Source organism: Pieris napi, chromosome 15 (genome assembly GCF_905475465.1).
Source record: "Pieris napi chromosome 15, ilPieNapi1.2, whole genome shotgun sequence".
NCBI classification, from domain to species: domain Eukaryota; kingdom Metazoa; phylum Arthropoda; class Insecta; order Lepidoptera; family Pieridae; genus Pieris; species Pieris napi.
This window is the reverse complement of record NC_062248.1, coordinates 3,103,107-3,127,657: the sequence shown is the minus strand read 5'-3', so window position 1 is coordinate 3,127,657 and position 24,551 is coordinate 3,103,107. Positions and strand designations below refer to the sequence as shown.

The 24,551-nt window shown below is 33.1% G+C and overlaps 1 protein-coding gene across 1 annotated transcript in view; it reads right to left on the bottom strand.

Moving 5' to 3' along the window:
* Nucleotides 1-3,436: 3,436 nt before the first annotated feature.
* LOC125056864 (ionotropic receptor 40a) overlaps nt 3,437-24,551 on the bottom strand; it is a 28,320-nt gene continuing 7,205 nt past the window's right edge. Inside the window, exons 4-14 of the mRNA XM_047660182.1 lie at nt 18,506-18,665; nt 16,651-16,754; nt 15,495-15,588; nt 13,997-14,155; nt 13,057-13,210; nt 12,349-12,581; nt 11,079-11,238; nt 10,742-10,838; nt 9,659-9,812; nt 7,316-7,409; nt 3,437-3,615 (exon numbers count right to left, since the gene is read on the bottom strand). Of these exons, the coding sequence (XP_047516138.1) occupies nt 3,437-3,615; nt 7,316-7,409; nt 9,659-9,812; nt 10,742-10,838; nt 11,079-11,238; nt 12,349-12,581; nt 13,057-13,210; nt 13,997-14,155; nt 15,495-15,588; nt 16,651-16,754; nt 18,506-18,665 (1,588 nt within the window). The remainder of the gene's footprint in view (nt 3,616-7,315; nt 7,410-9,658; nt 9,813-10,741; nt 10,839-11,078; nt 11,239-12,348; nt 12,582-13,056; nt 13,211-13,996; nt 14,156-15,494; nt 15,589-16,650; nt 16,755-18,505; nt 18,666-24,551) is intronic.

Here is a 24,551-nt window from a genome sequence, read left to right as displayed (position 1 = left end):
AGAAATTTACATAATTCATAATATCTTAAAGGTTTGGTTGGTTCTATAGAGTAATAGTGCGTGGCGAAAGTGTGAAACATTTGGTCGTGGAACGATGGACATCGAGGTGATGCAGATAAAATTTCGTATCCTTGATACCTTGAGAGACGGACTTGTCACGTGACAAGTAACTTAAGATGTTTGTATTTAAATAGGTACGTAGAGAGAATATTTGTATAGCTAAAAAAATAATGGATTGTGATCAATTGAGGGAATATAGGATATATAGTATTGCTTAGGCTGTATGTGGAAAAGTATTTCAGACCTCAAAAGCAAGTCCTGCTGTCTAACTGCTCACGAATTCTCATCCGCTAACAGTCTCCAAATTCTTAGTTCAAATTCTAGGATCATCTCTGGATATATTTCCGACTGGTTTAGAAAGACTGAGACTGACGAATGTTCAAATTCAAATTCAAAGCCTTTATTTTTAACTAATACAGGCGCTACAACCTCTTTAGGTCTTCGCCTCAGATTTCTGAATCTGATTCATGATTTTTAAATATAATAGGCAAGTAGATGATCAGCCTCCAGTGCCTGACACACGCCGTCGACTTTTTCCTCACGATGTTATCCTTCACCGTTCGATCAAATGTTAAATGCGCACATAGAAAGAAAGTCCACTGGCACAGCTGGGGATCGAACCTACGACCTCAGGTATGAGAGTCGCACGCTGAAGTCACTAGGCCTATCCAACTCGAGTTTGTGGAATATATATTATATTCAATGTAATTGGTTAGCATGGTCTAAATAAATTGGATTGAAACAATTCAAGTTGATTTTATGGTCTAAGATCCCGCTATACAACGACCTTCACCGAGATGCTTATTTAATGAAACTTATTTTATATATAATTTAATATGTCAATAAATATAATCCATATGGGTTGCCTAGCAAATTTCAGTCCAGAGTATGTTTAATTAATTTAAAAAAAAAATATTTTTTTAAACATTTCACCGGTATGATTATTAGATAAATTCTATACCAATCGAAAGTATGAAGCCCATAGAATATGCAAACGTTAGGTTGTTTTGAATCAATTAATTATTTATGTGTATATTTTTTATGTGACACTAAAGTATATATACATCTTTAGTATAAAAGAAGGTTATAGTGATAAATATATAATACTACCCTGATTAAAAAATTTTGATTGAAAAAAGTTCAAAAAATGTACTACATGCAAATTATAAAAAAAAATTTTTTTTTAAATATTAATTAAACATACTCTGGACTGAAATTTGCTAGGCAACCCATATGGATTATATTTATTGACACATTAAATTAAATATAAAATAAGTATCATTAAATAAGCATCTCGGTGAAGGTCGTTGTATAGCGGGATCTTATACTATTAATATGTACTATGATAATTATAAGTGTATCTCTAATCTTACATAATTACAGATGACAACGACATTTCCATAAATGGAAACCATGGTAACTATAACGGTACTATCTTCAGTGCATCTTTCGTAATTTGGCGATATAAGTTGAATAAACGCGAAAAATGTACGTGACTGCAAATTATTGAGGGTTTTAACTTAAATAACGTCCATTACTTTTGTGTAGGTGTTTTCCATCTCTTTCGCTCATAATATAAATTAATATGACTATCCTTTTTCATGTCCATAAAAAATACGTGACATAATTTTTTTATCAATTCTCTAGGATTAAACACACCACGATGTGACTTGGCGTTGATATATGGGACATCCTGTATATAGCGCTGTACCTAATAGAACGTATTTTAGGAATTCAATTGATTGAATCCAGTTTAACCTCATTTACGAAATAAATATAAGTAAAACATTTTAAACTCGACACCGAGCGTAAAATTGTAACAAACTATCGTTTCTGAATTTATCACGTAACCGAAAGTTGTGCTAAAGTGTACCGTTGCACAAACAAACCTGTCAAAAACAGAAGTATGGCATAGCGTGAAAGCCTGTATCGATTTTACAACGTATAAATAAGAATTAAAAAAAAAGTTCAAAGTTGAAACTGAATAAAGTATTTAATATTACATTTGACACTTTAATATAATAGTTTCCAAAGTCCAAGTTCAACCTGACATTAAAAACATCCTGAAATCAGTGTTGTGTTATTAAAAAAATAAAATAAACCAGTGGCGCTACAACCTTTTCAAGCCTGGGCCGCAGACTTCTGTATCTGTTTCATGATAATTTGTCAATCTAATAGGCAAGTACCAGCCTCATGTGGCTGACACACCCCGTCGTCTATTCGGGTTTAAGGCAAGCCGGTTTCCTCACAATGTTTTCCTTTACCGTTCAAGCGAATTTTAAATGTGGACATAGAAAGTCCATTGGCGCACAGCTGGAATCGAACCCACGACCTTAGGGTTGAGAGTCGCACGTTGGAGCTAATAAGCTAACACTGTTGTGTTACTAACAGAATCCAAGTTTGTTATACAAATATAGTGAAGTAGCCTTTATCTTACTTGTATAGCCTAGGTCAAACAATTGCTTTAACAACATTCACTTCCGTAATTTCTGCGATTAGCCAAGCAAACTCTTTAGCCTTAGAATAATATATAATATATCGTTTATTAAAACCTAAACATAACAATGAAATATACAGTTTTATAAACGGCTCATATAAGAGTCTTTCCTCCAACTTCGATTTTGTTCCCTTTAGAGTAGAACTCTTGGGCCGTGGGGTTCAAGTGCACAGGCGATAATTAAAGATTTAAGTTGCCGCCTGGTAGATAGTACCGGTGACCCCAGAGCTGGTGCTTTCCTCGCTCAACGAATGAGTATCGTAATACAGCGAGGAAATTCTGCCAGCGTTAAAAGTACACTGACAGAGGGACCAAACTTAAAAAAAATGTTTTAATTTTATTTTTAATTATTTTTGTTATTACTATGTAGGTTAATAAAATTAAAGATGTGTTTCTCTAAAAACCTTATCCGTAATTTAACTGAGACTTATAACTAAAGTGAAAACATTATTTAAATATTGCCTTTTATATGACTTCAAAAACGCTAAAAGTTACCTACTTCATAATTATTACATTCACTTTCTTTTAATTTGATTTATTTATTCACAAAGATACACAGATTATTATTCTTACAGTGCTACGACAAACAACATACATAAATCGCGAAAATATAAATATGTCGGAGACAGCATTAAGTAGGCGCAACGTTTTTGATAACGGAGATCTGTGCAACAGATTGGATTATGCCCTTGGTACCACCACCCTTAGCCTTCCTCGTCCCACAAAAACCCCTTTGGTACAAAGAAACCGAGTCCTTGAAGAACATTTGGATTGCTCACCCCGCAAGAATTTTAAATCTAGCCAATTTCTGTCTGGTTGAAACAATACAATCGAAATTATTAAATAGAAAAAGCAGTACAAATACTAAAAAAAAAGTAACTAAACCATTGGTGCGAGGGCATTGTCGATAAATCTGTAAAAGGCCCTGATCATTCTCCTCATTTGTCGTCTCAAGAGGATTTTTATTCTTCTTAACGCTCTGCATTTTTTAGTTTCTAAAACCTCGGGTTTGGTAGACTTACGTTTGTGTACTTGGATCTCTATGGATAAAACCAGTGCTGAAAAGAAAAGTTTATTATATTATGTAATATTAATAACTATATTATGGTTCATAGGAATGTAAAAATATTGGTCATTTATTGATATAGGTAACACACGTTAAATGCTTCTCATTTTACATTTACTGCCAGTACTCAAATAAAGTTATAAGAAATGGTACCAGCATTAATGGTACAAAGGCACAAACGTGCCACAATTTTTTTAAATTTATTTTAGTTTTCTTTGTATCAATATTTAATTATTATTATTAATGGGTAGGTTAAGAATATTATCAATACTCCAACTCCAATTATTTCCATAAAAACCTTCTCAGAGTTCTAAAATTAAATAAAAAATAACCCGAATTGATCAAGCCCGTCTCGTTTTTTAAAGGATTATTTGTACGTGTCTTTGAAAATATTTATAAAAAATATGTGCTAAAATATATATACGTATAGAATTAATTAACTTTTCGAAATTAGTATTTCGTTTATATTAATTAATATTGACTGTTAACGTTAATTTTGTTTTAAACCAGTGTTTCCCAGAATTCCCCTATGTGGGGCGTCCACATAGGGGAATTCTATTGTCAAGGGGGGCTATTCAACAAGTTATTAAAATTATTTGGAGTTTGAATTTCACTTTATCATTATTTGTTTTGAAAATTTACTTACTGTTTTTCGTTAACAACTTGCTAGTAATTTCTTCCTAAAACCTATAATTTAAGTGGTTTAAGTAAATCATTCATTGAATGGGGGGCGAAATATAAGAATTTTAGATAGCTAAGGTGGGGCATGGCCCAAAAAAGGTTGGGTTTAATATTTAAGAGTGTAAAACTAAATTTATGCCTCTTTAAAAAAAATTTTATAGAACAGGGGGCAAACAGGCAGGAGGCTCACCTGATGTTAAGTGATACCGCCGCCCATCGACACTCGCACTGCCAGAAGGCTCGCAAGCGCGCTGCCGGCGTTTTAAAAAAAAAATAACAAAAAAGACGTGTGGCACTCGTGGATTGCCGCGGAAAAGCTATTGCATAGCATTTTTTATCAACTTATGCAGTTATAATTATTTATTGATTTTTTATTTATGCAGTATTTGTTTTTCTTTGATATTAATTCAAGTTTTTTCTTTGATATTATTTCAATCTACCACTCTACCAGACTCAGACTAAAATGCCTATATCGACGTAGGAAAGCACATTTGCTGTAAGTAGACATATTGCAATTGTTCACCAGAGCCAAAAAACTTTATTAATTTCGGAAAAAAATTAATAGTGTCTGACCTATCCATGATATTGCTACCATTTTTGAAACATATATTTATTTAACTGCCAGTCACCATTTGCAATGTAAACTTTTTATCCAAAGTTACTATAAGTACGTGTTTGGCTAGTTACAGCATACAGTTTTTTAAATCACAAACCTTTAAAACGCTGTAACTAAGGAAGAAAAATGTACGCGCGGAAATATTATCTATTTACAGGCGGTAAATATGCTGTATGCAGTAAATTTGTGTGTTTGGGTAGGTACTTTCAATTGCAATTCAAGATGTAAGATAAGTTTATAATTATGATTAGATCTAGAAATGCAGTGGGTCATTTGGTAATGTAATGTTTGGTTGAAATAAAATGTCGTAAATGGCAAAAAAAAACTAAAACTGTAGGTTCCCTAACCTTGCTGTAAGTAAACGAATGTAAAAATCACACGCCGCTGAAATGCTATAAGTAGCGTTAAGTTTTTAAATGGGAAGAAGTAAGTATTTGTAAAGAAAAAAATGCAGTTTTTCTTTTGCTGTAAGTACAAAATGTCTGAAATGACTAGATTTTGGTCTACATACAGCATTTAATCTTGCTAAAAAAAATATAAGTACGGGCGTTTTCAACGGCGTATGTAATTTTTTTTTCATCGTAGAGACACAGGACCCGGGTCATTCGATGCGGTTTTTTTTTCTGATTCTAATGGCAGGAAAAAGTCACTTTAGGTATTTTGTCTACTTACAGCAAATATGCTTTCCTACGTCGATATAGTCTGTCTCACTCTAACGCGTACCGGCTGCACTGGCCGCGCTCAGGCTACGTCACCGATCTCGTCAGAGAGGTGGGAATGCGCAGTATGAGTACTGTCCCACTCTAACGCGTATTTGCCGCACCTATATTACGTCATCGTGTGTAAGGTTTTTTTCGTTACGGAATTTCATGATTCGGTCGTCGTGCTCAAAGCCCGCGATTAAATCTATGCAATAGCTTAAAAATAATGATGATTGATATGATAAAGAAATACTAAATTTACGAAGTTTATAGAGAACTTAAAAATCTAAAACACGTTAAAAACTTCTAAATAAAACGAATATTGCCGTACTAATGTTTGTTAAATTACGAATATTAATCGAAATACAGCGATGAGTTATGAACATTCCAGATTGTTTATTAATTTCATTAGTTCTGGTCGGCCACGAAAATTGTCGATCCAATATCCGGTGTTACGGATGCTTCATTTCTACTTAATGAGGGATCATTATTCTGGAATGGAAGTGGAATGCTCTAAGAATATTACGGTCTGCCATCAAAATATTTGCGAAATTTAGGAACTATTAATATTGAACTAACAACTTCTTTAGAATCAGCTTTGGCCTCGTCGCTTCAAAGCAACCCTCATCCCTGAGGTCGTAGGTTCGATCCCCGATTATGCAACAATAAACTTTTATCTATGTGTACATCTAACAAGCCGTAAAGAAGAACATCGTAAAGAAACCGGAATGTGAAATCCAAAAATTGATGATGTGTCAGACAGAAAGCTAATCACTTACTTGTCTATGAAATAAAAATTATCAAAGATACGGATTCATATTGGGCCAAGACTAATATCAATTTGACTTCTTTAGCTTAGCACGCACAAAGTATTGTGAGGTAATATTATTCAAACAGAAATAATATTAGTTCGCAGTTCAGACGAAATTTACTGGTTTGACTCTTTGTATGTAATTTAAAAACTTTATTTAGGATATTAGGAAGGAAAATTAGACACCACAGGCGAGCAACTCAAAAGCGATCCACATGAACAATCATTGGATCTTGCATATGTATGAAATTAAATTTTGGGAATTCTAATACGAAATCGAACAAAGGCTACAACTTTAATTATCTGTGACGTAGTTATGGGACTGTACAAACCTCATATGTCAAACCGTATTGGATTTTGTCATACGGGAGATAATATACTCCTCTCATTCGACTCTGAATTTTTTTAGTGATTTTTAAACAATTATGATTTTTAAAGACATTTTTAACTAATATACGAGTATAAAATTCTCGCGTCATCGTGTTTGTAATTAAACTCCTCCGAAATGGCTCGACCGATGTTCGTGAAATTTTGTATCCATATCGGTTAGGTCTGTGAATCGGGCATCATCTATTTTTCATCCCCCTAAATGATAAGGGTGGTACAACACAATTTTCAGTTTTTTTTGATACAGCAAACAACCCCTATTTTTTATTATAGTAGATAGTTTTTTTTATTGAACTAAAAAAATTTTCCTAGAAATAATATACATGGCAAAACAACGTTTGCCGGGTCAGCTAGTAAGATCTACAAAATACTACATATTTTAGATACATTAATTCATAGCACTAATGATATCATAAGCTCTTTTCTGATACGAACATTGTGTGGTAGTACCACATTTTATTCTGTTCCATAAAAATAGACTAAAGAGAAAACTTACCAGCAGATAAATATCCAACACCGAGGAGACAAAAGGCACCTCGCAGTATTCTGAGTGAAACGGGTTCTAAGCCGATTGTAGATTCACTTTGTGTCTGAAATTACCAAGTTAGATATTTATAACTAGTTCCTGTGGGTTTGCTCTTTAATCTAGGTCTATTTCTTTAAATCTATACATATATATAAGAAAAATGGTCTTTGTTTGAGGCTCCTTCACGCCTAAACCACTGATCGTATCGACATGAGTAAATAGCTATAAAACATTTTCCTAGATGGTTTATGGCTATTTATTTTAAATTCCAACGTTCCTTCATTTTTTTATTGCTGTTTTATTTTTATGAAAATTTATACATACGGACATCACCGCGGAAACATTCGGGGAGGCTTCCTAGAACCTCTAAACGTCAACATCTGTTAAAATCTCGATTTTCGAAAAAATTCAATTTTCTTAGCAGGAAGTTAAAAAGAAGAATAATAAAAATATGAAAAAAATAATAATAATGAAACATAAAATTTTATTTATTTCCTATTTTAATTCGGGCGGGAAACGGCTAGTTATATATATACGAATAATTATATTTCTTTTAGAGTGTTCATTATCTGTTACGTGTCAAAACTTTTTATTTAATTGTAATATTATGAGTTTGTTAGTCTGTGGAACGAGACGTGTTTGGCTCGTCATTTGAATTTTTAAAAGAATAATTTTTGTTAGAACATTTTCGCATTTTAATTAGGAATTAGATTAAAATAAATGTTTTGAGCTTTTATGAACTAACACACTCTAAGTGTTGCTTTTATAAATATTTTAGGTATTTGATTAATTATTCATTACTTTAATTGCCTTCACATATGTTTAGTTTTTGGGTAATTATTAGTTTTCAGACTTTTTGTTTAAAAATTAATGTTAGAATAAATCTATAATTATGTCAACAACATATTGGAGTTTCAATATATGCTTTAGATAATTTATGGATTTTCAACAGTCGCTTACGTTGCAAAGCCTTTACACGATTATATAGTATTTATAATATTAGCTTTTATTCTAATGGTGTAAAAAATGTGTTCATACATTATAACGTTGCATTACATGTAAGATTTGGGATCCCTTTAAGTAAAAATACCTGTGTGTGCATGAGCGTGTGGGTTTATGTAAGTGTGTGGAAGCATGTGAGTGAGTGTAATGTGTATGAATGTGTGAATACATGTTAGATCTCAGTATCATCTCCAACTCTGCGTAAGGTGAGTTCAGAATCCCGTTTTTTTATTTTAGGCGGCGAACTTGTAGATATTGAGCAGCCTATTTATTTTATTGTACATATAGTTTGCCTGCATATTGCTTTTCGAAGTCACTGTCTGATATTTCTAGCACCAGCTCCTCATCCGCTTGCCAAGTAGCAAAGGCCTCCCCCACTCTTCTCCATTCGCTGTCAATGCGCGCGACGCTCTTTTAATTTCCCATTGTTTCAACACCATAAAATTCGTCTGTTGTATTTCTATACCAAAATTGATCACTATACTCAGCGGCAACCCCATGTTATAATATTAGTTCATGATACACTTGAAAAACTATGCCAGTGAAACTTTTTAACTTAATTATTTTAGAACATTTCTATCATTGCTCCTTGAAATTTTTTATTTAATTAAACACAGAATTCTTTTACTGTAAAAGTGTACTCCAAAAGAATGTTGTTTAATTTCAAACGTTGACAAGAGACTTCGTTATACAAACAACTGAAAATTTGAAAATATTCATGCACTTATAAAATTTTGTTTCACAAAAATTCATTTGTATTTTTATCGTTTAAAAAAATATTTTACATTCTTAATAAGGCTTCAAGATTGTCTCATACATTTTTAGGGAGAAAATAGTTTACTCTATAGAATTGTGTAGGGAATAGTACTTTTAGAGATGTGTTGGCCTAGAGGTTTCAAGGTGCGACTCGTAGGTTCAATCCCCGGCCGTGCACCAATGGTCTCTCTACGTGCGTACGGTGAAGGTAAACATTGGAAGGAAATCAGCACGTCTCAAGCCAAAAAAATCGACGACATGTCAGACAGAAGGCTGACCAGTCTATGAAATAAAAAAACTGTGCGCCCACGGGAATCCCGACAGAAGTGATAACTTAAACTAGGTAATCTAAGTTATATCATCATATCATATCTAAGTCATATAAATATCTAACTTATACAACATATAAAAGTCAAGTAACAAACAGTTAACTGCAGTGTAAATGATTAGTTATAGAATAAATTTTTCGTCATTGAAAAATTTGTTTAATTATATAATATATTAAACAAATTTTATTACGATTAATTAATATAAAATTATGATATTAATTAATACAACCTGTGAAGTTGCACCACTGTCTCCTGATTCAATACTTTCTTTATTCTCACTCTCTGTTACTTTCTCGGAGCGTCTAGAAGCTTCTGGAAGATTCTTGTACTCATCAGTCGTCATTTTAGAGAGAATACCTGCTTCAAAGAGCGTCATTACCCTGGAAAAAATTTATTGCCATTATTGTTACTATAAAAATCTCAAATAAAATTTTTAAAATTATCTATATTCCGAGATTAGATTAATTTCTGGAAATCTAGATCCAGGTGATCCTCAAGATTTAAATCAGGTATATTCCATCTTACAAACAGTACAACAACAATCAGTTCAGTAATTTTTGAGTCAGAGTATATGGGTCAAAATCACCAAGATAACGAATTTGGAAATGGAAACTTTTAAAAAAAATATTACGTCATGGAAATACGTCATAAAAAGTATCTTACAAGATAAATATAACTATCAATAATTGCGCTCTAAAAGAAGCGCGCAAAATATTCACATTTTAATTAGTTATTCAGGATTTCACAGAACTGGGTTTATTAAAACCTCATTTAGGGAACGTATTTCAAAGCTTAAATATTTTTGTTAAATATATTAATTTGAGAAAGCTTAATTTGGAAAAATGGTACTAAAATAATTATTAAACAAAATATATTTAAATCTACAGTCCACATTTTCTTATTTTCTCTTATTTTAATAAAATGTAACATTTATGATGCACATTTTGGGACATGTGTAATATAGACGTCTAGGTATTATAAGTCCTTCAAGAAAAGTACCAAAACCTCTGGACTTGAGAGTGGTCATGGGCGGGCGGTATCACTGAACATCAGATGAGCCAGCCCGTTTCCCTGTTCTATAAAAAAAAAACAAAAAATGATTTGCTAACAATAATCTTATGTAATAAATATGAAATAAAATTTGTCCCTTTATTTATTAATTACTGGTAATATATTTTTAAAATATTTTAGAAGCATTTGGGAAATTGTTTTGGAAACCATCCAGTACTTTTTGAATTTATTCGTTACAAATTTTTTCTCTTTGTAATATTGATGTATGTGATATCAGAATAAAAAAGCTTATCCTTACACACTATTGAATGTTTCCAAATAGGGACAGCCGATTTGTAGAGCGATTGCCGAGTATCGTGTATAAAGTTTTTCACTCAAGTGGAAATTCTGGGAGCCTGAAGCAAAATATACGCTTAGACTATTATATACACAGTTATTGTATTTGCTATAAAGAAATATATATTTATTGAATCGTAGTGTAATCGACAAAGGCAAATGGGTAATAGGTAGGGTTTATTTGCATCTTTCATAACATTTACCATGAAAAGTGTTCAAAGTTATGAAAGAGAAAGTGCACTTGTCTTGCGCACACGCTAAATAATACGCAAAATAATTTATATGTAATGTCTACGTACCAAATCGTTCGGAATCATAGTACAATGTTTCGCGCCCTCCTAGTACAGCAATGCGGCGTCTGGATAACACCATACGAACACCTACTTCTATGCTGCGCACGCGCTGTATGCGTTGACGCTTCATCAGGCGAGCCAACGAGCCATATACGCCTGTTCCGTTCTATGAAATTGGAATAAATTATTAACGTTTTATTAATTATATATGCGTCACGAAAATTAGATCAAATTAAAATGAAGTAATACTTACTATGAACATAAATAAATTAAATTCCTTTTTTATATACTACTACGAGCCACACTACTACCACAGCCAGTGAGCACCTAAGTTCAAGACCTTTTAAGCGGGCCATAGACGGACCGCATGTTGCGGCCGATACCGACTGCTCTAAGCGGTCGCCGCACGGCGATCTGCAGTTTCCATACTAAATTCATATTCGCAATACACGGACCGCTCGAGCAGTTCCTGAGCAAACCGCATATTGCAGTCGGTCTTGACTGCAACATGCAGTCTATGGCCCGAAGGAGGTAGCATTCTCTTTATAAATTTAGAGGTCATATCTTCCAGGAAAGACCTAACCTGGCCACACCTCGCTATTTCTATAAATTACTGAGAGTGCTGTGGTCTCTGTTTGTTACTAATGTTTCTCTAATACCTTATATTTCCTTCACTAATGAAACCAGCAATGGCCAATCGGTTAATGTTTAGAAACTCGTCGTGGATATGAACTGTTTGTTAAAGAAAATGTAAGGAACATGTCTTATTATATAAGAAATGTTATTACACCATTACAGAGTATCTGACTGATAGATTATAATTTTATTTATAAAAGATATGTACATACTCTTTTGTCACAACGTGAAGCCAAAGCAAATATAATAAATAAATAATGTATCTACTTATAAGATTAAAAATGTACAAGAATTAAGTATAGTAAAGCATGCTCTCTCACAACACAACAACTATGATCCTTATTGTAACAAAATTATAACATATCACCTGTAAAGTATGAACATAAGGAATGCAATAAAGATTTGACTTTGATTTTGAAATTCGGTGTGTGAATCTGATCACCTAATTCCTACTGATAGCAAGTCACATGTGTGAGCATTATGAAGCTATATTTAAACATTTAAATATTGGTCTAAAACATTGAGAAACTTGATTATAAATAATTTATTTTTTTCGAAAAATTCACATAATATGCAGTTAAGTTTAATTATATGCTAGATTATATGAGAAAACACAAATAGATAGTATAACATATTATACCTGTAATATTGTCAGCGTAGAACTATGTTTTTCCACGACTAATTCATATCCCCTCTCCCTCATAGCCTCTTCGAGTCCCTCCAACGTGCCGATGGGTTGCTCCTTGGCCGGCTTGGCCATTAGACTAGTTAAGTTTGCGGAGTACATATCTCCAATGACGTAAGTGGCGCCGAGGGATATTATTATGGAAACCAATCGAGCCTTGTTTGACCGGGAGGGCTCTTTGTGGGAGGCTGATTTGTTTGAAAAAAAAAAGGTTTAAAATTTACACAGATTTAGCGCGATCTGTGTATGTCAAAATACAAAAGATTTTACGTACGTAACGACGGTAAATTTTTATTTATTGTAAAATATGTTGTTTACAGGAAGAATAAGTTAATAAACATAATATATATATATTTTATAACATATATATATCATTGAATAACAAAAATAAATGATAATTTTTTCTAAGTCTAAGAATTTCCGGTTACCCGAAACGATGTTTCATTTACCGTACAAGTGTTAAATGCGCACATGGACAGAAAGTAGATTGGTGCATAGCCGGGTTTCGAACCTACGATATTAAGTACTGCTCAATTTCAATACAGTATAATATAGGCTGAATAATTCAAATAGCCAGTCAACAAAAACAAAACACAACCAATAATGGAGTGACAAAAAGTACAGGTAGCCAAAAAATCGTATTGTCAAGACAATAAAATTTACTTTGTCGCAGGAACAGCGTAGTTGTGAACCAACAGCATTCGTCCAATAGTTGCAGCATATTTTGTTGACGCCGCTGCCAGTATATGGGCGCTGCTATCACAAACCAAAGAGCTGGGCCTATTACAAGCAAGGTGGCGCATACCAGGGGCCATACCTATAAACGCGAATTTTTTGCATTATTTACTATATTTTTGAAGTAAATTTTTACGAAAACGTCACGAAGATGTGCAGCGTTTTTGTCGAAGAAAAGGGAGAGAGCGATTGAGAAAGAGAGTGAGAAGGGCGAATTACCTTATAGAAATTCTATTTTTAAAATTAAAATTTCGTAAAGAGAATTTATGAAATATTGGTATTTTATATTTTAGCAAAATAATTTATTGAAATCCCAAATGACGAATTGTAAATTAAAATGCCATGTGTTTTTACTATCGAGGATTTTTTTTTAAATTTAATTTTTTTACGAGTTTTAGATTTGTATAAAAATGAGCAAGACTTAAAAATTAGTTTGCCAAAGAAGTTTCACTTCTGACATGTGTACTTTGTACGCACGCAATTTTTTTTATTGGACAAACGGGCATAATGCTTACCTGAAGTTTAGCCGTTTAGATTGCCGGCCTTTTAAGAGTTGGTACGTTCCTATCTTGAAGGACCCTAAAACTTATTGGTTCGGACATACTTCAAGGCAGCTGGTTCCATAGTGGTGGCAAAAACTGCCTTAAAAAACTCTCAGTTCCTATAATCTCCTTAACATATGTTCTTCTTTTGTAATCTTTTATATATTTTTGCATCTTCACTCATACTTTTTTCTTTGTATAATAAACACGACGCATACACAATCATACTTTACAGTTTTGTATTAATTCTACACACTCTATAACAAATTACAAAAGAAGAACATATAGAGGTACATACAGAGGTAGACTACAGGAATTGTATTTACCTGCCATTGAAAGGGTCTAATGATAACAAGAGTTTCGCTGAGTTTGTCTGGAGCGTGAGTGAGGAAAGCTGCCGAGTCTGCTAGGGTTAGGAAAGAGAACTCCACCGCTTGAAGTCTTTCCCATGTAATCGTTACATCTCCAAGGAAGAAATCAGCTTGCTGAAATATATTTTTGAAGCTATACTTCTTTAGGCGCGTTATGAAAAATTGATGAGAGTGAAATTTAACGATGCGCGCGCACCGTGACACAAAATTAACAGAATGAAGTTGCCCACGGAAGATGCTACGGCATTGGACATAATTTAAAAACAACATTCGAATAATAATAGAATTTATGTTAATTATAATACATATTTATTTATTTAATTTTTCAGATGTAAACTGAACTTTATTGACTATAATGACTCCTTTTCCAGTCTTTGATTATTTAATTGTACTTAATTATTTGCTTGCAATCAAAAACTATTTTTTATAATGCCAAAGAAATATAACTTCTAACGCGCGTACATAAGTACACGCACCCTTTTTTTTATTATTTCTAAGAAAACCATCAATAAAAGAAAATACATTGAGGTCCCGGCTTCGCACGGCAGGTCATTTATTTTTTAAAGAATTGGTAAATAAATATCAAGCATAATTTTGTATTCTATTGGGGTTCTTATAAAATTCGTCCAGAAGTTTAAGCTTATTCATACAAAAACACTTAAAATATTTCACAGAAATTACTATTTATTTATTTATTAAGGAAACTAAACAGATACATCTTTATACAGTGAAAAAAAAATAAACACATTGGACATATCCACAAAAAGTTTCACTGATAAAAAATACAATACGTTTACAAAGTAAAACAAGAAAAGAAGAAACACGACAGCACAAAATATGTATATAAGTTAGGAGAACGACCAACAAACTAGTTGCTATAATAAACAAGGAAGATTAAGACTTAAGACATTAAGAGTTTTTACTTATTCTTAAATGAAGCAGTAGAGGAGTGCGAAAAAGGGTCAATGTTGGCAGAATCCAAGGTAGAACACATCCTGTGAAGAGGCTCACGGAACCCGATGTTTTTTATTTTTTTTTAAAGACAACTCACACCAATTGACCTAGTCCCATGCTAAGCTGGTGAAGCTTGTGTTATGGGTACTAGGCAACGGATATACATACATATTATAGATAGATAGACATATAAATACATATTTAAACACCCAAGACCTAATCACAACACCAAATGCTCATCACATCGATGTTCGTCTCAGCCGGGGATCGAACCCGGGACCCATGGATTCGCAGTCAGGGGTACTAACCACTAGACCAATGAGTCGTCAATGTTAATTTGATATTGGTGTTATTGAATTATAACACCAATATCCGCCATTCGTTAATGCAATTTGAATATTTTTTTAGGTTATGTGCATTTGTCTGACGTTATATGAAGCATATAAAATTTAAAACAAAGTACTACAAAAATTCCGTACAATGTTACAAGAATCGTTACCCGTTTCCATATGAGTCCAAGAACTCCTTTGAATGTGCCGTTACCCGATATCATTGAGCCCTGACTTCGCACTGGTGGATCGTAATATTTGTATCTGAAAGTGGATATAATGAAAAAAAAAATATACCGAAGAACACTAAAATAATTTTCATTTCAAATAGTCTAAACTATAAAAGTATTCATGATGTTTTTGAATTTATGTTTGCTCAACGGTATTCCTACAGCTACTTACTAAACAATATTCAAACAATTACACTGTACACAAAAGCCAAAAACGGTATACACATTTAAACATACACAAAGCACAGTTTCACATATATGCAAAAAATATACAAAGGATATATGTATTTATAATAAATTCTAAGTTCTAATTTATAAGGTTATAAATATCCAAATCAATATAATATGATTTTTGAATGTCTTCAGTCGGTCTACAAAAAGCGTACTGATGGTTTCTATAACTACTGTTGCGCCCAATATTAATAATAATTAATTAGATATGGTGTTCAAATGATTATAATAAGTTTATTTGTGTAATTACGCTTTTTTGACGACTACAAACATGATTTTTTTTATTTTATTATCGTCGTTATTATTTATTAAATCAGCATATTATAGCTTTTAATAGACATCCATAAATAAAATAATTATTTAATTTGTAACATCAAACAGTTATTTCAACTTGTTGTGGATGTCTCTAGCACAGTATTTTCCAACCATTTTTGTGCTATACCCCACGTGAGCCTTTCTATAATTCTTATGATTCATATGTATCATACATAATTATTAATATTAAAAAATTAAATTCTTTACTTAAGAAGTATAGTATAGTAAACTTTCAAAACATATAAAAAACAACTGAAATTCAAATGACAAATCATTTTAATACATTTTCGAATAGCCTCCCCTCCCCTACCCACGTTGAGAGCACTGCTCTAGCACATGATTGCTGTATATTTTACTAAAAATATATTTACTACATTAAATCCAAACTTATGGAGAATGTAATGCTGCTTTTTTGTTAATATTGTTCTACCAGTGGACTTAATTAATATTAATTTACATATTGGTCTAAACACATATTTAAACCATTTGCTTGAGTGATACTATTAGTATATAACTATTATTATATATCTAAAAAGACGTTTATATTTACTTGAAATTTAATTTCCCAGCCAGCAGTGCGAGTAGCTTGTCATCTCTACCGCCCGTTACGTTAACTGAAGAATTTTTGTAATTAACAAAGTGCCACGGAGGAGCCTGCGAAAAGTACGTAAAATAATTCTACTAGTTGTCCTATGCCCTATACTTTTGGTGATTAAAATATAAATGTGGATAAGTCTCACTTATCAAACATTTTGATAGCATATGCTGTTGCTGACTTTTGTAGGCATTGTCAAGCTCCACAACTTTTCTCTAGAAATAAATCATACAAACGTTTAAATATGACATTCACAAAAATGGCTTTCTATTGGTAAAATAATTTTCTTAATTGGTTCAGTAATTTTAAATCTTTATAATATCAGTACAGAAAAAAATTGCGTCTTTTCATAAAAATCGTGATAAGTTATATCGGCTTGTCTTTAAAAACCGGCCTTTATTACAAAATATTCAGAGCTGTTTCGAGGTTTATTACTTTATATAGACATTGATTAATTAAAATATTGACTTGACATAGACTTTAGTTATATTCTTTTCAACATTGTTGTAGTAAGGTTTAGCTGAAATCTTATATAATACCTACTAGCGAATTCGACAGACGTTGTCCTGTACACACGTCTTACATACAAAAAAAAATCTAATATTAATTCTCGACTTTTCTCTCGAAATTGCATCAAAATCTGAACAACCGTTTAGGAGTTTAATTACGAACACAAGCACAACCTATATACTGACCAACCAGGTGCAGAAGATAAACGACTCCTTTTATGCAATTTGTATTTTACAACAAACTCCCAAGCAAAATTAGAGAATTATCACTAAATAAATTAAAAGTCCTCGATATTAAGTGTATCTATACTATCGTGTATCTAGACAACAGTTTGATGAGTTACTGTCACAACAATGTCGACAGGCGTCAGAGGGGTAAGGCAAGGGGGTGAGAGGCGCTTAGTTTAGCTCAGCCCTGCGATTCTGTAACTCACTTTTCGAACTCACACAGCGGTTTTCGCATCGGCGGTCGCTCTCAAATCAGTCGTGAAGCAGTCATTTTATGATTTGCCATTCTGAAAAGGTGGGAGCTTGTAGTTTATTGTTTGTCGGAATGCCAAATCATAAAATGACTGCTTCACGACTGATTTGAGAGCGACCGCCGATGCGAAAACCGCTGTGTGAGTTCGAAAAGTGAGTTACAGAATCGTAGGGCAGTTAGTTACGGATCGGCCGCACAACTAAGTTAGTTCCACTTAGCTGGGGCATTTCACTTAGCTTAGCTGGCATAGTTTGCGGTGGACGCACATATATGAAAAACTGGCTCAACTATGCGAGCTAAGCTAAACTAACTTAGTTTAGCCGGCGGTGTACGTTAGGCTTCATATTAATCAATAAAGCTTTTTATATATTTGACGAATACTTAAATGATCCTAATCCTTGCGATTCATTTGCTCCAGTTCAAACAATTTGTATGACTCAAAACTTAGAATTAAAAAGAGTGGCGGAAAGTTTCGTGCCAGTTCTTCTTGCCCGCTCTACGCCCTTGACTTGCGAACTGGTAGTAAATGTAAATTTAGAATCAATTTAACATCGTTTCTGTTGACGTTCATAAGTGTACTTGTTTACCCATATGAATAAAGATATTTTGATATTGAGTTTGATAGCAGTGCTATCTGCTGGGCTGATTTGTGAATGTGAACCATCGAGGGTGCCACCCAAACGCATACAAAAAAAATTCATTCAAATTGGTTCAGCCGTTTAAGACACTTATTTAAACATAAATTCAATAATGCTACTAACGGCGAGACATCTCAGAAATGATATTATTAGAAAATTAATGATCACACGACAAAACTCACGTGTAGTACAGGAACATTAAAAACTCGCCCGCGAAAGTTCTTGTACACTTTGTCCGCAGCTGGCAACACTGGATTCTTATATAAACGACCTGCCCACCAATTCACTAGGGATAAGTGATTAAGGCGATCTGGTGTGGCTTGGTTATAGTAAATGCGGTAGCTGAAATAACAACTATATGTGAGTAATGAGTATTAATTCCGTTCTACTTCAATATCGGTTCAAACATACTTTATTTCTCAAATAATTACATTAACTTTTTGAGAAAATTTAGAGTAGGTTAATTATGTACATCGTGTTATGAAATTATTTGAAAATAAGCTTTGTAAAATAAAAATTATTAATAATAATTAATAAATATTAATATAATTAGTTGCTAACATACCACAATATTTTTTACAAGTTAAGTGCAAGTAGGTCGCATCGATGTTACAACAGGCATTATGGGACTAATGAATAGTAATAATTTCTTAGCTCGTTCACAGATATAAATAAAGCCTTTTTTGATGTTTTGTAAATACACACATATTTTTCTAATTAATAATAATTATGTAAAATTCGTTTTAATTAGAACTAGTTACTGTTAATATGTATTATGTAAATTTAAAGCACTTTCTAGACAGTACAGTTATAAATTGAATTTTGAATCAGAAAATTGTTTTTTTACAGAACCCGGGCTCATCTGATGTAAAGTGATACTGCCGCCCATGGACACACACTGTCAGAAGGCTCGTGCTCTGCAGGTTTTTTAAGAGTTTGTACGGTACTTTCTTGAACCTTAAACTTAGGGATCTTAAGCTGAATTGGTTCGGAAATACTTCAATGTGTAGTTGCAAATTACGTGATTGTTAGTTTTTTTAGAGCAGTGTTGGCCTAGTGGCTTCAACGTGCGACTCTCATACCTGAGGTCGTAGGTTCGATCCCCGGCTGTGCACCAATTGACTTTCTTTCTATATGCGCATTTAACATTTGCTCGAACGGTGAAGGAAAACATCGTGAGGAAACCGACATGTCTTAGACCCAAAAAGTCGACGGCGTGTGTCAGGCACTGGAGGCTGATCACCTACTTGCCTATTAGATTCAAAAATGATCATGAAACAGATTCAAAAATCTGAGGCCAAGACCTAAAGAGGTTATAGCGCCACTGATTTATTTTTAGTTTTTTTTTTAATATTCTAAGAAATTATTAGATTTTTCTCATATTCAGTAAATTATGAGGTACCTTCATGAAAAAGAACTACACAAAGGTAACCTACATTAGAAGTCTTAATTTTGTTTAAAAAGTTAAAAGTTAAAGTTAACTTTAGTTTTAAATTTTTATAAAATCAACATAAAAAGTAAGCTTAAGCACATCTATTTCTTTAATGTCGTAGTAATAATAATGTATCAAAATGTACCAAATTATATAGAACCCTTTTGCACGCCAATGTGTGAGGCGGAATATAAAGAAAATTACATTGTACCTTCACTCTATTCTTGCAAATAAATAATAATTATTATAAGTAAATATTGTGATAAAGGTGGACGCTGGTACTCAAAAAATACTCCAGCCAATTCCCAATCGGTGTTTCGTCCAATTGAATTACAAAATACGTGATTGTCCGAAGCTTTGTATTGGGTTCTGAGAAAAATGTAATTTTTAGAAATAACGTCGGAACGAACGGCAATCAGACGAAGCGTGTTGCTTGCGAAGAAACATTTTTACTAAGATTTTGTTAAATTAACTGTAACTTATTGTTTTAATTCCTTTTGTGGGCATATTTACATGACAGAAATTACCAAGTACATGTTAAAGAAATTTCTTTATATAAGTTAAAGGGTACTAAGGCTAGCGAAGTACAGCAATAAAAATAAAAAAAAATAATAATATTAGTAATATGTTTTCCCGGGGACTACCTCACTCTCTGCCTCGGTCGACCTACCCCGCGTCGGACTGCCTCTGAGGCTGAGCCACCGACTTTTTTTTGTTTTTTTTTTCCTACAATGACGTTCACAAAAGAGAGTGCGACTTTACAATCCTATACAATAAATATGGCTAATCTATCTATATCTATATATATAAAAATGAAACCCGTTTTCCGTTGTCACGACATAACATGAAAACGGCTTGACCGATTTGTCTGATTGTTTTTTTATAATATACCTTGAAGTACGAGGATGGTTCTTACGGAGAAAAATTTCAAAAAATTGAGTGAAAATGTCTAAAAACAACACTATATTCCCATACAAAATATTCGTAATAATACTTAAAAGTCAATTTGAAGTTTAATACCATATCATAAAGTTCAAGTGTTAGTGGAGGGCTTCCGGGAAGGTAAATTTTTATTTTCTGACATAATGTTTTTGTTTTCTTATTGTAATGAATTTGTGATTACTTATTATTATTTTACAAATTTATTATTCAAATCACGTTTATTTTTAATTAATGCCATTTTCATTAATTAATAACTTCAAAGTCCAGTCAGTTAAGATCTACAAATTAACAGGCTATTTGATAGTCTGTAGTAATTTGATAGTATTTTGAATCAATGGTGTTAGTGTCAGTTGCCATTGTCATTATTTTCATATTAAATGAATTAGTGTAAAACCGTTAATAAGAATGGTTAATTTCGAAATGACTATTCAATGGTCGATAATAATAATGACTCCATAGTCATTATTATTATTAAACGTTATTTATCATAATTTTAAATATTAAATCAATGACTATAAATATTAAAGTAATCTTTGACACTCGTTCCTATGACTGCCGTTCGACTCTGTGGTCGATTCGGGTTCGGTCGTGGAACGAGTACACGAAATGTCACGAAACTGGAATTACAAATGCTGGTTGCTTAAATACAGGAACTGGTTGGTGTGGCCCTCAGTTCGATTGAGCGGTCTAACCAAGCAGGAACCTTTGAACAGTAGACTAATGTCGACATTAAATGGCTGATGCCAACAAACCAACAATAAGAAGAAGTATTTAAACAATATCAATCGACTATTGGGAATTCTTAACAATTCAGAAGTGCGATAAGGACCCAATCTAAGGTGCGTACAAGTGTTTTATACGATTATTAATGTTATTTCTATAAATAAATAGAAATCGAACGCCCCACGTTTTCTTTGGCTACTAGAAGTTATGTACGCCTATAGAGCCAAGTGTGCTTTACATACTGAAAGGCTATGTATGCCTAACGAGCCATGTGTACGTAGTAGGTTATGTGTGCCTACAATAGGAAGCCAAGCGTGCTTCAGCTACTAGAGGCTATGTATGCCTATCGAGCCATGTGCGCTTAATGGGTGATGTGTGCCTATTAGCCATGTGTGTTTAGTAGGTTATGTGTGCCTACATTAGGAAGCCAAGTGTGCTTCAGCTGCTAGAGGCTATGTATGCCTATCGAGCCATGTGTGCTTAATGGGTGATGTGTGCCTATTGGCCATGTGTGCTTGGTAGGTTATGTGTGCCTACGATGGGAAGCCAAGTGTGCTTCAGCTACTAGAGGCTATGTATGCCTGCCGAGCCATGTGTGCTTGGTCGATAGGGGGTTATGTGTGCCCACAATAGGAAGCCAAGTGTGCTTCAGCTACTAGAGGCTATGTATGCCTACTGAGCCATGTGTGCTTGGTCGTTAGAGGGTTATGTGTGCCCACAATAGGAAGCCAAGTGTGCTTCAGCTACTAGAGGCTATGTATGCCTAGCGAGCCATGTGTGCTTGGTCGTTAGAGGGTTATGTGTGCCCACAATAGGAAGCCAAGTGTGCTTCAGCTACCAGAGGCTATGTATGCCTATCATGAGTCATGTGAGTATCCTAGAGGTCGTGTCTAGAAAAAAAAAAAAGAACATTAAGAGTTACTCATTTTTTGTTATTAAAGTGAACCATTGTAATATTCATATAATCATAAATAAATATTCATGGATTTATTTATAATAAAAATAAGAAAATTTAGTAACATGAATTGAATGAACTGAATTTGGTTTACTTCTATCACTCACTTGTGAGCATTTTATTGAACAATATTGTGTTAATATGAAAATTCTTTAGTAATACAGGTACAAGGAAAATGTATAATACATAATTTGTAAAGAGTAATTTACAGACACAAGGAAGTAGCTTTTACCAGTAAGCCTTTTTTTTTTAAGGAAGACTTTAAAATTATATATTTCCATCGAGTAAGTATTATGAGAAGTCAATTATAACCATTGGGGTTTACCTGTGCAGTAAGTTACAAACTATGCAATTTTAAACTCCTATCTACCATAAGACAAATTATTGTAGCAGTGTAAAGGTAAATTAAAAATTTGAATTTATTGATGTCCTTAATGCCAACAGAATTTAGCATAAATAAAGCTTGTATTGTAGATTCTAAATGTGGATATCAGAATGTTTTTGGTGTCCATGTTTTCTCAGAATTGGGTGAACTTTAAAGAATTCACTCATTTAATAGGAATGTGCTTATTAAGATAGATTTTATTCTGTTGGTTATTTTTGACATCATGAACTGAAATAAAGCTTATAAAATACAAAGCTTTATTTTTAAAGTAATTATAATACATATAACATAATTTTATGAATTAACTTTGTTTCTTGTTGAAGTACTTGTGGTCAAAAATAATAATAAAATCAAATGCAGATATGTCACAGACTGATATAAAATATCTTGTGCAGTGTGTTATTAAGATGTTTGCAGTTGGTCCAGGCCAGAGTCATCTTTAACAATTTAATTTGAACAGAATAAAGGAACCCTAGAAACGAAGCAGGACTAGGTAGACTAGACATTGACATTTATCAAGTTCATCTCAGGTATGATGCAACTTACAAGCTAGAAATAACATGGTTAAGTCTACGGGGCATATTAAATTATCTGAACACAGTTTATACTGTCAAATATTATATTTTTCTTATGTACTTGAACAATATTTTGAGCTTTGATTCAGCACTTTTCTTTATGTTATTGTCCCTTTCATTGTCTACAAAAGGTTTTGATTGCTTAGTTTTGTTCCATTCTTTGCCTAAGTAATTTTATATTTTATGTAGTTTTGCACTTCTTGCATTTACCTTATTTAATGTAATTTTTATCCTCATGGAGCCTAGGAAAGTGCATTATTTGCACCAGGGAGTTTATAGTGTTGTTGATGGAAAGTGCTATTTGCCCGTGACAAATTTATCTTGTCAAAATCTTACATTATCCAAGAAATGCCCTATTGCTAAAGGAACTTGTTTTGTTGAAAAAGATAGTACCTATGTAAATAAAGTAATATGTATGTAAAGTAATAAGTAATTCGGAATATGAGCCCTTACTAATATCTGACATAAATGTTGGTCCCCAAATTGACAAAGAGGCATTAGGTAGATCATTAACTTTTACTCAATTATCTGCTTTGCATTTAATCTAGGAGAAAATGGTTGTAACAACTCAACTAGAACGAGAATAGACTTATTGGATGAGAAACCTGTAGTTTACCGACCATATAGATTATCTTTTTCGGAAAGAGATAATAAATGACTTGTTGCAAAATGACATTATACAAGAGTCCAATTCAAGAATTATGCCAGTCCTATTTTATTGGTAAGGAAGAAAACAGGAGAACAGCGCTTATCCGTTGATTATAGGGCTCTCAATAACAAAACGAGGAAGGATTGTTTTCCGTTGCCGATAATCGATGATCACTTAATTAATGATCAATTAACTAACCTTAGTGGCAATAGATTCTTTACGTCTTTAGATCTGATTTCTGGGTAATAAACTTGATGAGTTAGCATTGGATGACATTCTTGTGCCATCGGTTACCCTGGAGGAGGGATTTGAGAGGTTAGAGAATGCTTTGAAGTTGTTACGGCAAAATGGGCTCACTTTAAAATTATCTAAATGCCGATTCTTCAGTAATACCCTTGACTATCTAGGCTATGAGATTTCTGCAGAAGGCATACGTCCTAACGAAAGTAAGATTCTAGCTGTAAAAGAGTTTCCTATTCCTCAGAACGTACATGAAGTCCGTCAGTTTTTGGGACTAGCAGGCTATTTTAGAAAATTTATCAAAAGTTTCGGTGAAACAGCTAGGCC